The 14,112-nt window shown below is 41.1% G+C and overlaps 1 protein-coding gene across 1 annotated transcript; it reads left to right on the top strand.

The window, feature by feature from the left end:
- The first annotated feature begins 3,735 nt into the window (after nucleotides 1-3,735).
- Nucleotides 3,736-11,939, top strand: LOC147619275 (UDP-glycosyltransferase 85A1-like). Its single transcript, XM_086772936.1, has 2 exons — nucleotides 3,736-4,305; nucleotides 10,527-11,939. The coding sequence occupies exons 1-2, from the start codon at nucleotides 3,819-3,821 to the stop codon at nucleotides 11,459-11,461; spliced, it is 1,422 nt and encodes a 473-aa protein (XP_086629062.1). The 5' UTR covers nucleotides 3,736-3,818; the 3' UTR covers nucleotides 11,462-11,939.
- Nucleotides 11,940-14,112: the final 2,173 nt, after the last annotated feature.

The raw sequence follows: 14,112 nt of genomic DNA, 5'->3' as shown, positions 1-14,112 counted from the left end.
ACCTTTTCACAGGTTCTCTCACATTTACAGATTCTCTTTTACAGCCTCTAACCAAGGGCTTGTTCTCGCACACACCCTATTCACTTGTATATTTCAACACCTCCCCTCAAGTGAATACTCCTAGCACACTTGGACCCTATACCAAGTTTCCCTCTTACTTGATAGTCCGCGAGGACCAGTGCCTAGCACGCCTCCCCTCAAGTTAACTTAGCACACCTGGACCCTGTACCAAGTTTCTCTCTTACTTGATAGCCCGTGACCAGTGCCTCAAGTCCCTAAACTCATAGTCCTTGACACACTCTCTCTCTATGTGTCCAAGGCTTACTACAAGTGCCCGCGACCGTGACTAAAGTGCTCACACATACATCTCATGGCTCAGAGGTGGTTTTACTTTGTTGGGACAGGTTACATTGGGTTGTGGGGTATCTCTCTCTCTCTCTCTCTCTCTCTCTCTCTCTCTCTCTCTCTCTCTCTCTCTCTCTGAGATTTTCACATGGCTCCTCACTCTTTGGAGTCTCACATCTTCTCTTGTCTTCAATCTTCTTGTCGTGGCAGCTTCTCTTCACGCGTCCGTGTCTTCTTCTTCTTTCAGTCTTCTTGTGGCAGCTTCTCTTCACGTGTCCATGTCTTCCTTCAATGCTTCCTCTAGATCTTCTTGGTGTGGATATTCCTCTTGGAAAGAGATGTTCTTCTTCTTTCATTGCTGGGGCCATGAGCTTGTCCATCAGGTCTTCTTGCTCTATGTGAGAAACATGTTTGAATGTTTTATCCTTATTCTGGACAAGGGCAGTGTCTGATCCCATTTTTACACTGATGTAATGTGCCCAATACATAATGCATATAGCATTCATAACATTGAATGCTTAATCTCTGTTTTACCAAAGTCACCTGCTGGCAGATTTGATGAAGAGCTTGGATCTCACTGTAGACTTGATCAAATCAAATTCTGACTTCACCAGCTTGTAGAGCATGCTTGAAAACACTTGGGGCTAAGAGGAATTAGACCCATTTGATTTGTGGAGGTGAAGATCTCAGTTTTTCTCCTAGAAACAGGCGCCTGAGAAAATCGCGATTTCTGCAGTTGGCGTTGGCGATTTGTGCTTCTTTCTTGATGTGCTGGATCATGGAGATGCTGGCTATGTTGGGCTAGAAGGGTTTGGTTTTAAGTATGCAAGGAGAGGGAGCTCCTCCATTGGCTGGGGGTGCAGAGACTAGTTGAAAAAAGAGGGAAAAATTATAATTAGCTACTAATCCTAATTAGCAAAGTAATTAGCAAGATAATGGGCTCACAAGTTGATGGATTCTAGGCTTGGCTCTGATGCCATGTTAAAATTACAGCAATGTGATGAGCTATGGTGGATCAAATACTAGAATCAACATCATTAACAAAGTGATTAGATGGGAGCAATTAACAAATAGCTTAATGTAGGCATGGATAATAAAAAACCAGCAAATTCTCATTAGGCCAATGCCTCAATTTATAGAGTTTACATCCAAGCATCTAATCCCACTGATTTCTCCTTGATTCACTCCACCTCTTTTGCGCTTGATTCTCTCCACCTCTCCTAGAATATCTCCACACTTCCTAAATCTTCTCATGCTACCCTTTATTCTCTCCCAGTAGATTCTTCTCACCTTTTCACAGGTTCTCTCACATTTACAGATTCTCTTTTACACCCTCTAACCAAGGGCTTGTTCCCGCACACACCCTATTCACTTGTATATTTCAACAATATGTGTGTAGCGTAATATGTGTGTGTATATATATATACATACACACATACATATATATATTATTATATGTGTGTAAAGCCTAATAGATATATTAGGCTATATATCTATTAGGCCACACACACATTAGGTTATAAATATCTTAGGCTACTATACTAAAATACATATAGCCTAAGATATTTATAACCTAATGTGTATGTGTGTGTGTGTGTAGCCTAAATAGATAGATAGATAGATATTTATATAATTTAATAGATACCTAGACTAAAATATGTATATAGCCTAAAAGACATACATACATACATACATACATACATACATACATACATATATATATATATATATATATATATATATATATATATATATATATATATATATATACATAGCCTAAACTATATTGCATCAAGTGCAAACACACATTCTTTTTTGAGCCCAACATGCATTCTCTCTCTCTCTCTCTCTCTCTCACACACACACACACACACACACGCAAGCGCGCACGCACGTACGCACACACATGGTTTCAACAACATATAGTAGAAAAGTATAAAAAAGTACACTTTCTCTTTCTCTCTCTCTCTCTCTCTCTCTCTCACACACACACACACACACACACACACACACACACACACACACAATTTCAACAACATATAGTAGAAAAGGTTAAAAAAGCATGCATTTTCTCTCTATATCCCACACACAAGTTTAGCCATTAGAAAAGCACACATTCTCTCTCTCTCTTTTGAGCCCAAACATATACTCTCTCTCTCTCTCTCTCTCTCTCTCTCTCTCTCTCACACACACACACACACACACACACACACATACACGCACATAATTTCAACAACATATAGTGGACATGTTTTAAAAAAGCATGCATTATCCCTCTACATCACATACACATGTTCAACCATTGAAAAAAGCATATGTTGATTGAGCTCTCACCATTCAAAGTTGATGCAAATCTATAACCTGCAAAACTACAAAACATGCAAAAAAGAAGAAGTTATAAAATACATTCTCTATCTACATCACACTCACATGTTCAAGAAAAAAGGAGAAGTTATTAAAAGCAAAAGAAAATAATAGAAGGTGAGAACTTGCGCAAGGTGAAAGCATACAAAGAAGAAGTTGTTAATGTCAAAAATCAAAAAAGAAGGAGATGCATAGGGTCCCCCCCACCCCCAAATCTAATCACCTCTCTCTCAAATCTAGGGCAATCATCACCTCTCCCTCCTCTCCCAAAAGAAAGCATTAGAATCCACTTTTTTCAAATTCAAAAAGGCTTTGATTGAAGAGAGGTGTTCTAAATGCTCTCTCTTCCCAAAAAGTTGGGCTATAAAATTCGATAGGTAGAGGTTGGGCTATCAAATTCAAATTCAAATTCTATAAATCATCAATCTCTCCCTAGCTGCCATGTAGTACACTGAACCTTCTAGCTTTATATAATATAGAGAAGAGATAGAGATATAATAAAGAGAAGAGATTATCCTTCTCTCTTTCCAAAAGTCCTTGTAGAAACGTTTATTTATAATATAGAGATATGATATAGAGAAGAGACGATCCTTGTCTCTTCAGAAAACTCCTTGTAAAAACGTTTATTTATAATATGAAATTCCATAATGAAGGTGTCTCCAAAGAATCAAAAAGTCAATGGGCAGAAATCATAAAAATCAAAATTTTACAGAACTATTTATAGGTAGAATCCAATGTTGAAAGACACATAACAAATACATATTCAAGTCTAGGAGAGTATTCAAAAGACCATTGATAGGTATAATCCAATGTTGAAAGACACTTAACAAAGACATATTCAACTCAAAGACAGTATCATAAATAAAATACTTGAAATTTTCATGAAATGTTTTTTTTGGGACCAAATTTTCATGAAATGTTAAGAAGGACATAAAGAAATAACTTTTTGAAGTAAAAGGGTTAACTATTTTTTGTATAATAAAGAGATTTCTCTCTTTACATTTGTGTCCTTTTTAGTAAAGTATGCACCTGTGTGTGTGTGTGTGTGTGTTGTATCCATATACATGTCACAACACTTCTCCCATTAGCTGAAGTCTGGCTTGAATCAAATGGCCGATATCAGGCAGCATGCACTTGTGCTGCCTCTTCCATTCCAAGGCCACATACATCCTCTGATGGAGCTTTCCAAAAAACTCGTCTCAGCAGGCTACAAGGTAACATTTGCTAACACACAGTTTAACCACGAGCGAATCCAAGCTTTTCTGCAGAGACATGAAGAAGAAGAGAAGGGAAAGGAAGGCAGTGGGCTTCTCCGCCTGATTTCTCTGGAGGAGGGGTTTCCCGCAGTGTTTGACAGCCCCTTCGATTTACTGGCGGCCGCCATCTCCCCGGCTATGAAGGCTGCTGTGGAGCGCCTCGTCGCGCAGCTTCTTCAGGAGGATCCGCCTGTCTCCTGCCTGGTGTCCGATCTTCGCCTCCTTTTCACACAGGACATCGCCCACAAGCTGGGCATCCCCCGCCTGGCGTTCTGGACCCAGTCTGCTGCCAGTTTTGCCTCCAACTTGCTCATGGCCCATGGGTTCCAGCCCCCTCCAGGTACAGATCCTGCTGCTAATTACTAGTTTTCTCCAGCTAATTATAATGCTTTTTTTTCCCCATTAATTACATCTTCCAGAATGAAAAAATCTTCATCCTCTACATAGAAAGAAAAAACCGGTAGATCTCCAGCTACATAAAAAGAAACTTAAAATCTTCATCCTCTACATAAAAACAAAGTTAAACTCTTCATCCACCCCAGCATGGGTGCAGCCAGCTCTCGCATTCTGGTGGCTCGCCCGTTAATAGCCGGCCATATTGGCCCACACTTATGATTGACCGCACGGCAGTCCTCATCCTCGAATCTGAACTGATGATTGCAGCAGGCGAGCTGGCCTAAAACGTTTCTATGGAGGACTTACATTACTATCATCCTACAGAGTAGCCATTGAATGTGAGGTTGACGAGGGGAGGCTACTTGGGGATGGGAGTTTGCAGGACTTGGAGGTGACAGTAAGGACCAACTTCATGCCGCCCTCCTGCTCCTCAAGCGCTGCAGCCACACACACCCATCTCCACGGTCATCATGGCTTCCCTAGCGTCGCTGGTAAAAACATTACTAAACCTCTCATCATACATATACGATGGGGGGTGCTTCTAAGAGAGAGAGAGAGAGAGAGACTATTGTTGGGGGCCAGCAAGAGGACCATCGAGTTCTACAAATATTGGTACATAGCAAGAGAGGTCTTTTTTGGTAAGCATGACCAGGAGGTCTTGAACAAGATCAAGTGCGATGATGTGCTAGCAGAAATGGGCCTGAGAGTGAAGTTTTTTGATACCAAATACATTTCGGGCTTTTTCCAGCTCTCGCATGACTTAGAAAAAGTGGTCGCTGGTGACAATGCATGTCAATTGCTGCTATGGCCTATAGAATAAACTAGATGATTTGAGGGAGATACTTGATGACTGCAGAAAATTCAAGTCCATGACGCCTTTAGAGAAGAGAGTTCAAAATCTGACCTGGTCGGCCTCGAAAGCCTGTCTTGGTAGCGTCAGTTATGTGCATTGAGTTTGGGGTTTGCTGCTGTCATGTGCATCACAGATGCCATGGACATTCTCAGGGCTAGATCCAGAAGAGGCAAACAGATAAAGACCATGAACCAGTAGAAGATGGACATGGAGCAGGACTTGGAGCAAAGCATGGATCAAAGGGCTGTCGGCTGCAGGACAGAGGATGCTGGCTGCCAGAAGAGTTGTCGGCTGACGTCAGCAGAGTGTGGGCAGCAGGCGCATCAAGAACATGAAGCAGATCTAGTCGGGCTGCATTAAATGGATTTTTATGAACTTGTAACTGGCCGACCAGCAGTCGGCCAGTTCCCCATGTAGTCCAAGGGCTATAAATAGCCCCCCTTGCTCTATGTTGTAGTCATTCAGCCCACTAGGGGTTTGGATCAGTAGGGTCCTAGTCTAGGGCAGAATTTTGGTTGTTTTACCACCTTTTCAGGAAGGCAGCCAAGGGCTGCAGACATGTACCTTTTTGTACCATAGTATATACTGAATTTCCAGCACTTCTCTCTCTCTCTCTCTCTCTCTCTCTACTCTCTCTCTACCTGCGTTTTTGCATTAGATGGTGCGTTTTTGCATCAGAAGGTTTCCAAGAGTGTTTAGGGCTGAAAGAAGACTACCCAGAGCTTCCACGTGTTACAGCTGCTGTGCTTGCTGCATAGCTTCTGCTGATTTTGTTACCCTCCGCCCCCAGCACAAAAACACACACACAAGGCTTAAGACACAAATGTTTCCACTGTCCAAGTGGAGTGAATACTTGAATTTGAGTTAGCTAAACCTTTGAAAACATGAGATAAACTGTGTAAAGTTTTACTCAAAGTATATGAGCATTTTGGGTTTCCTATGTGCTGGGGGGACGACTGTTGACAGGACCCTATTTTCATATTCATATCTATGAGGTTGGGACAAAGTAGTTTGCATCTCATGTGATAAACTTAATTTTGGAAAGAGAGAGAGAGAGTAATGTTTTTTAAAATATACATTTTTCATATTATAAAGATAGTTATAAAAATCTCCATGTCATTACTTTGTCCAACATGAGCATATAAGTAAGAGAGAGTATTATGTTTTTTAACATATATATTATTCATACTATAAAGATAGTTATGAAAATCTATATGTCCTTATGCTTAGTCAAACATAAGCATACAAACAATTAAATTTATGCCTATGTACAAAATTTCAATTGAAAAAGTTTTATTTTTCATGTTTTATTTTTCACGTGTGTTTATATATACGTTGTTTTATACATGCACATATCACATCTACATACCTATGTCATACATATTATCTTATATGTATATATGTATGTATGTGTGTGTGTATATATATATATATACACACGTGTGTGTATACATGCTTATATACATACATATATATACATATACGATGGGGGGTGCTTCTACGAGAGAGAGAGAGAGGACTGCATGCCAAAATGCCTTCTTTGTACAGTTGTCTTTTGAATGGTGTATCGTGTGCCAGCTCCTACCCATCGGGAGGCAGTGGACAAGGAGAAAACATTTGCATTACGAAATTGCCATAATAATTGCATAATAGGTATGCCAAATGCGTTGCACAGTGAGGAAGCACTAGACTGTCTTAATGCGTGCACTGCAAGTACCAGACAAGTATGATAGCCTCTCTCAAGATGCAATCATGTTTGCTTGGATCTTCAAAGCCTGCAGCCTGTGGCAACATATGCACAGGTGACAAGGGGGGCACGAATTTGTAATGTGACTGTTAGACATAGGTTGCTTGGAAATGATGTTCTTGGCACTGCTTTGGTGGTATGTATGCACGGCTGACAAGGGGGCATGAATTTGTAATGTGATTGTTAGACATAGGTTGCTTGGAAATGATGTTCTTGGCATTGCTCTGGTGGTATGTGTGTACCAAGTGTGGTGCTCTCAGGAAAGCACGAGCTCTCTTTTGGATGTGTGCATTATTTACTGTTTTTGGCCAAGAGGGCCAAGTTGAGTAAAGATGTTCCAATGATTTCCTTGCATTTTAAAATCCAAGGTAGCATAGGAGCAATGATAAGGAGGAACGAATTCATGATGAGATTCTCGACACGGGTTATTGGAATAGTTTTTTGCTTTGTAATGCTCTGTTGGATATGTTTGCCAAGTGCAGCACTCATGGCCAAGCATGAGTGCTAGACAAGTCTGCAATGGCAATGTTCAGGTGATTATGCATGTCAAGTTTGGTGCTTTTGTTTGCAAGTGCTTGAGGAGATTTCTTCTCAAGGTTGTCTTCAAGTGCAGGATGTACGTACCAAGGCCAAGTTGTGTTTATAGGAGCAAGCACTGATCTGTTTTGGACAGATGTAGCGTTATGGCCTCTCTTCCAACGTGACGACATTTTTATATATAAGTGTGTATTTACACACATTCATTTTGCCCATTGGAGACATTGAAAGTGCTTGGGGGGACTTATTTCTTGGGATGTTATCCCTTGGGATGCACTAATTGAAGAATATGTTTACCAAGGCCAATCAGCACGCAATGAACCATTTGAGATGCTGCCTCTTGGAGTGCACTAATCACAAGATATGCCGAGCAGAGCCAAGATGAGTAAGCATTGAATTGTTTTGAACGGATGCAGTGTAGGAGGCCTCTATCCACATGCAGTGACCTTTTCTTGCATCTTGAAAGGCTTTGGAAGCATAGTGGTAAAGGAAATGGCTTCATGATGAGATGGTTGGAGGTGGGTTGTTGCTGAAGAGTACAGTTGGACAAATGTAGCACGAGACCTCTGTCCATGTGTAGTAACCTTCACTTTGAAGCCTTTCAAGATGCTCTAAGTCTTTCGCTTGAAATGTATAACCAGGGATGTGATCTCTTGGATTGCACTCATCCATGTACAATCGAGGCTGCTAGCAAATGATATTTGGTATGCTATGTCTTAGTATGCACTATTAGCGGTATTAGCGGACATGCAGATTTCACATTGTGAAGTTTTCGTCCGAGTTGCGGCCAGTTGATATTGTGCTAATTCTTTCTATCTTTAGCGGTGCATTTGCCCTATCAACTACTTATTTGCTGCACTAATTCTTTCTATTTGCTACTTCCCTTAGTGCTAGGCTTCATTATGGCTGAGTCTGCCCTGCATCTCCGAAGGTTTGACAGAAACTTAGTACGAAGGCCCTTGTGTGAATATATGCTCTTATGTGTGTGTGGAGTGCGTGTGTGAGAGCATATCTTGATACAGAGTTCTACACCCACTATTGGGCACTGATGATGTTAGTGGGGATGTCGTAGTATCTAGTCCATACTATCCATAATGGAGTTGATAATTATATAGTCTTGTGGGTTGACTACCATGAGTATATAACATGCACGTTCCTAAAAGGTGAATTTGGGCATGTTCGTGGATTCATCTAGGTATATGTCTTAGAATGCACTAGATACTACGACATCCCCACTGATGATGTTAGTGGGGATGTCGTAGTATCTAGTCCATACTATCCATAATGGAGTTGATAGTTATATAGTCTTGTGGGTTGACTACCATGAGTATATAACATGCACGTTCCTAAAAGGTGAATTTGGGCATGTTCGTGGATTCATCTAGGTATATGTCTTAGTATGCACTAATTGTAGGATTTATCCAACAAAGTTGAAGTGTGAAGGCCTTTCCCAGAACCACATATGGGAAACAATTCATGATGTATGTATTTATGTATGGGTGTATGCACATTGCATGCACATATGTGTGTATGTATATGTGATGTTTGACATATGTATATATATGCGTGCATAAATGCACGCATGTATGAATGTATATAACATTGGCAGGACATTTTATGATGACAAAAGAGTGCTTTTGTATATATGTTAGGTAAGGGATGTGGTGCTCAAACAAAAATCTAATCCCAAACACCTTCTTGAACATGGGAGCACCAATAGGCTATAAATTCTCATTAATTTACGGATAAAAGTAATAATCCTTAGTTTTTCGTAACTTTTGCGACCAAAACCCAAGAGATAAGAGCTCTTAGATTTTGAGGCAAGCTGGGAAACACCAATTTTTTTTAAAACTTCAAAGTTTTGAGTAGGGTACTGTTTTTCACTGATGCAGTGCAAGGGCCTTTCCCTAAATGTGTTGACCTTCAATCACATCTTGAACCACTCTATGAGCATGTGTACAAAGGCACTATGTATATGTATATGTATGTTCTCTATTTTCTCTCTTATGCTTCATTTAGAAAAAGGGCATTTACATTTAACCTAGAAAATGTGTAGCCTTAAGTCTTTACATATGTGCATATATATATATATATATATCTAGGAGCTATATGCATGTATACATGTATATACATATACATTCGTACATACACACACATACATATATAATAAACTCATAAATATACATATATATACATACATGCACACACACGTATATATATAATAAACTCATAAATATATATATACATACATGTATGTGTGTGAACAATATATATGGATATCATGGGTATTCACATACATAAATTGTGTGTGTGTGTGTGTGCGCATGCAAGCGTGCACGCGTACACATACACACACACACACACACACACATATTTACATGTGTGTATGTGACATGCACATGCACACATGCACTCACAGGCGCGTGCGCGCACACACACACATCTTCCTGTTGTAGGTATGGCTGCAATGGATTACATGTACACATACGCATACATACATGTATGTACATATATACATACATCTATGTGTTTCAACTTTGTGTAACCCGATGTGCTATTTTGGCTAGGCCCTATTGTGCCTAGTCCTTGCCCGTCGTAGACAATTAAGCCCACTTTCTATTCAAAAGAAGAAAGGAGAGGGGCAAGGGTAGACAGGTAAGTGCATGCAAAGATGCTTCCTTGACAAAGTTGCCTTTTTTAATGGTGTGTCTAGCTCCTACTTGTCAAAGACAAGTCATGCCACTAGCATGGGTGAATGTATGCAAATAGAAACAATATGGGGGTCATCATTTTATTGCCTTAAATAGAGAGGAAATGGGGGTCATCATTTCATTGACTTTTTCAAGCATTAATCATTACATATTAAAATGAAACCTTAGAAAAACACTCTTATTCTTGAAAATCTCACATGATATATTTAATGAAAATGCAAAAAAACATTTTGGTGCCATATATATATATACACACACACAAATATGTATTAGGCCATTTTTGAAATTTTATCTTTGTTTTTATTTCTTCTGTGCAGATGACTCAACACTTATCACGTGTGTTCGTGGTGTCTCCCCTCATCGACACTCTGAGATATCCAGCATTGTTTTTAGCAACAACCCTTCGTTTCCAACCGAGGAGTATGGATGGGCGCCTTTCAAACGAATAGGCGAACCTGCATGGGTGGTGATCAACACCTTTGATGAGCTGGAGGCTCCTGCATTGGATGCATTGCAAGAAAACCTAGGGTTTCGACCTCTCACTCTTGGCCCCTTGATAAACACGCCTTTGTTCAGCATCTCTCAAGGGGTTACAGAGATCAGCTCGCACCTCGGACTTCAGAACTCCTCCCTCGACTGGCTCCGAGCTCACCCTCCAGCATCTGTCCTCTACATCGCATTCGGAACAGTGATAACTATATCAGATGAGCAGCTTGAAGAGCTTGTGCTTGGCTTGGAAGCTAGCCAGCAGCCCTTGTTCTGGGTATTTCGTCCAGATTTGTCCGGTCACTCCCGGAAGTTCACACTGGGCGCCCTCTTGCACCGACTGAAGAATCAAGCAGTGGTAGTTCATTGGGTGCCCCAATTGCAGATCCTGTCTCACCCTTCCGTGGGAGGGTTTCTCACACATTGCGGCTGGAACTCCACACTCGAGGCCATCGCAACGGGAGTTCCCATGCTCGGATGGCCGCAACTCGGCGACCAGTTTCTAACTCGGAGGTGTGTGGAGGATCAATGGGGGATTGGGTTGGGTTTGGAAGCAGGTACTGAGGAGAGTAGTGGGCTTGTCTCAAGTGTGGAAGTGCAGAAGAAAGTGAGAGAGTTGATGCAAGGGGAGAAAGGGAGACAGATGAGAGAGAAGGCAAGCAAGCTGAGTGATGCAGCCAAAAGGGCTCTTGTTGAAGGAGGGTCATCACATCAGCATCTTGAGCTTCTTTTACAAGGCAGTTGGAGTACTGCCTCTGTGCAGTAGATCGTTTTTCGTGGGAATCCAGCATGCAGGATGATGGTGCTAAAAATGGCTTTGCTGGATGATTTTTTTTTCCCAATGCTACTGAATTGTAGTGCATACCTATGTAGTAGAGCTATGTACAATATACAATTGATTCTTTTCTCTCCTTTGATTAGCCCTTTTCTAAGAGAATATTTTGTGCATGGGACTTACACCCTCACATGAGCAGGAATAAAAGCATGCAGAAAGTAACTATGAAAAATGTGAGAGGGTACTCAAATACATACAACAAGGACAAGGGTCGATTTGGATTCAAACCCTATACCTCTCCTTAGAAAGGCAAGGGTGCAACCACTAGGCTAAATGAAGCCTAAGTGGCAAAATAAGGAGTTTAGTCACTAAATTTGATTTCTTTGTAACTCTCTTACTAATATAATAAGGTGGTAAGAGGGATTGGTCATCAATTGGACATCTATAATTAAAAGTCACTTATACTCTTCATGGAAAGTGTAAAAGTGAGATTGTGGATTTGATCCTTGCTTTGTAACTTGATGATGGAGCGATTGTCCTTACATTGAAAGGTGTGTTTGGTTTGTGCTTACTTTGTTTATGTTCAAAAACTTAATTGTTATTCATATTCAAGGGAGTTTGTTAAGTACTACACAAATACTTGGAAATGTCCATTAGGTTTACGTAACTTAACGTACCATGAGGCATCGACACCATTGGTAGTTTTTAGGGAATTGTGCCTTTGCTTCCCATTGAAGATTCTCTAAGCCATTACCTTTGTTTTCTCAATCTAGAGGTGTGTGATAGTGGTAAATTGGATAAGATCTTCTCTACCATCTGTTTGTCCTTTATGGTTCTCCTTCCCCTAACTTGCACACAGAGTGTGTTGATGGCCATTTTTTAAAACCTTAGTAATTTCTCCCAATCTTTTTCACCATGGTTTGAAGAGGAAATATTGGGTTTGAATCTTGAAAAAGGTTTGAGAATTTCCATCAACTTAAGATGGATTTTCAGTGCTCTTGCTCATATGCAAACCTAACTTATTTGAACCTTGCTTCAAAGTAAATGTGATTTGTGAGCTAAACGAATTAAAGGATGGTTGTGTTTATGTAGTGCCACAAGTTTTATTGTGTTTTGATTCTTTTAGGAATATATTTATGGGTGCTTATTTAGTAATGATAAGTAAGGACCACTCTATAGACATATGCTTATTTAGTAATGATACGTATTGTAGACATACTTGGTAAGTTAATTTAGTGAGAAAGATCCATGAGATGATAATTGTTGCTATGGGAAAATATATGGAGGGTTTTATCTCGTAGCACTCAAGGGGCTCATCCATCACATGTGGCATATTTCTACTCGGCACGAGTTAGAGAGAGGTTTTTGTGTGGATGCTCTTGCATACCTTCTTTCTTGACGTGATGACATTGTATACTTGCTTACTCTTCATCTCCTCTTTTTTAATTCTCTTGTTAAAAAAGAAGTCAAAGGTTTTTTATCGTCTTGCTCATTTCTTTAGTTCTACATGTAGGTTGTATCACCTAGTCGATAGTGACTCCTAGTTACGATAGCATAAGTCCCTCATAATGAAGCCGGAAAATTATATCTTTTATAAACTAAAGGATTGAAAAGAGTTCAAATATGTGTACTTGTTAGAATCCACTCTTTTAAAAAGAGGTGCTTGAGTGGGATCCGATTCTCTACTGTTGGGGTAAAGGCATTATGCCCACCCTTATAGTGTGTACAAGCCCATAAGTTATAGTACATAGTACACTTAGTACTTTTAATGTACTAAGTGCACTATGTGTACTAGTGCAATATACATGTGTGATAGGGGAGTCACACACTCATTCCCATGAGTTGACTTATCCCCACAACTCTCTCTCTCTCTCTCTCTCTTGTTCTCTCTGTGTATGTCTCCCACACATGAATGAACTCTAACCCTAATTCTTCTCTTCTCCCATTCAACTGGTATCAGAGCCAATGCTGTCTTGATCCTCACCCTTTGCCCTAGAGCTTGCATTTTTCCGAGGACACTCTGCTCGCGTTCTTTGTGCATCTCTGCTGATGTACAAGCCTAAAGCCTGTGCATTGCTGTACCTGCGTGACCTGAAGCTTTGCACAGCAGCACAAGGAGCTATCAGCTGGCTTAAGCAGTGCTGCCCTCAGATCTCCCAGGCGCAGGTGGAGAAGAAGGCGAAGGCAGGCGTGTCAGCGTAGGCAGCACACGTCCAATTCAGGCGGAAACACAGGCGAAGGCAGCTGGGAGCGATAGCGAAGTGGCGACGTGTAGCGCTGGCTACCGGTCGGAGGCGGCGTCAACAAAACACCCGTAGCGCGAAGTCGAAGGTGGCGGGCGTTGAATCATTCGCAGGCAGGCTTGGCGAATACGTGGCAAAAGGTAGCGAGGAGGCCTGCGCGAACCCGACGCGAAGTGGTAAACCTTGCTTGGCCTTATAGCCGAGGCGGCGAGCTTTGTCAGGGCGAGTGATGCGAACAATACCAGGTAGCTGCCTGTACTCCCAGCAGCGCACGCGCAGCAGGAAGCGCATCACATCCGACTGCTTCTTCACCCATAGCTCCTCAAGGTACTTGTAAGCCCCCATGGACTCGCTGCTGCTCAGCTAGACTGCAGCCCTGCTACTCGCTCGCAAAAGAGT

The sequence above is a fragment of the Cibotium barometz genome, chromosome 33 (assembly GCF_041138505.1).
Source record: "Cibotium barometz isolate CiBa-2024 chromosome 33, ASM4113850v1, whole genome shotgun sequence".
Taxonomy (NCBI): domain Eukaryota; kingdom Viridiplantae; phylum Streptophyta; class Polypodiopsida; order Cyatheales; family Cibotiaceae; genus Cibotium; species Cibotium barometz.
This window is presented reverse-complemented; position numbering and strand designations above follow the sequence as displayed.

Excerpts from the sequence above, each read along its gene's own strand:
- LOC147619275 (XM_086772936.1), top strand. The coding sequence starts at position 3,819 with ATGGCCGATATCAGGCAGCATGCACTTGTGCTGCCTCTTCCATTCCAA. Across the intron at positions 4,306-10,526 it reads TGGGTTCCAGCCCCCTCCAG|ATGACTCAACACTTATCACG; the intron begins GTACAGATCCTG and ends TCTTCTGTGCAG.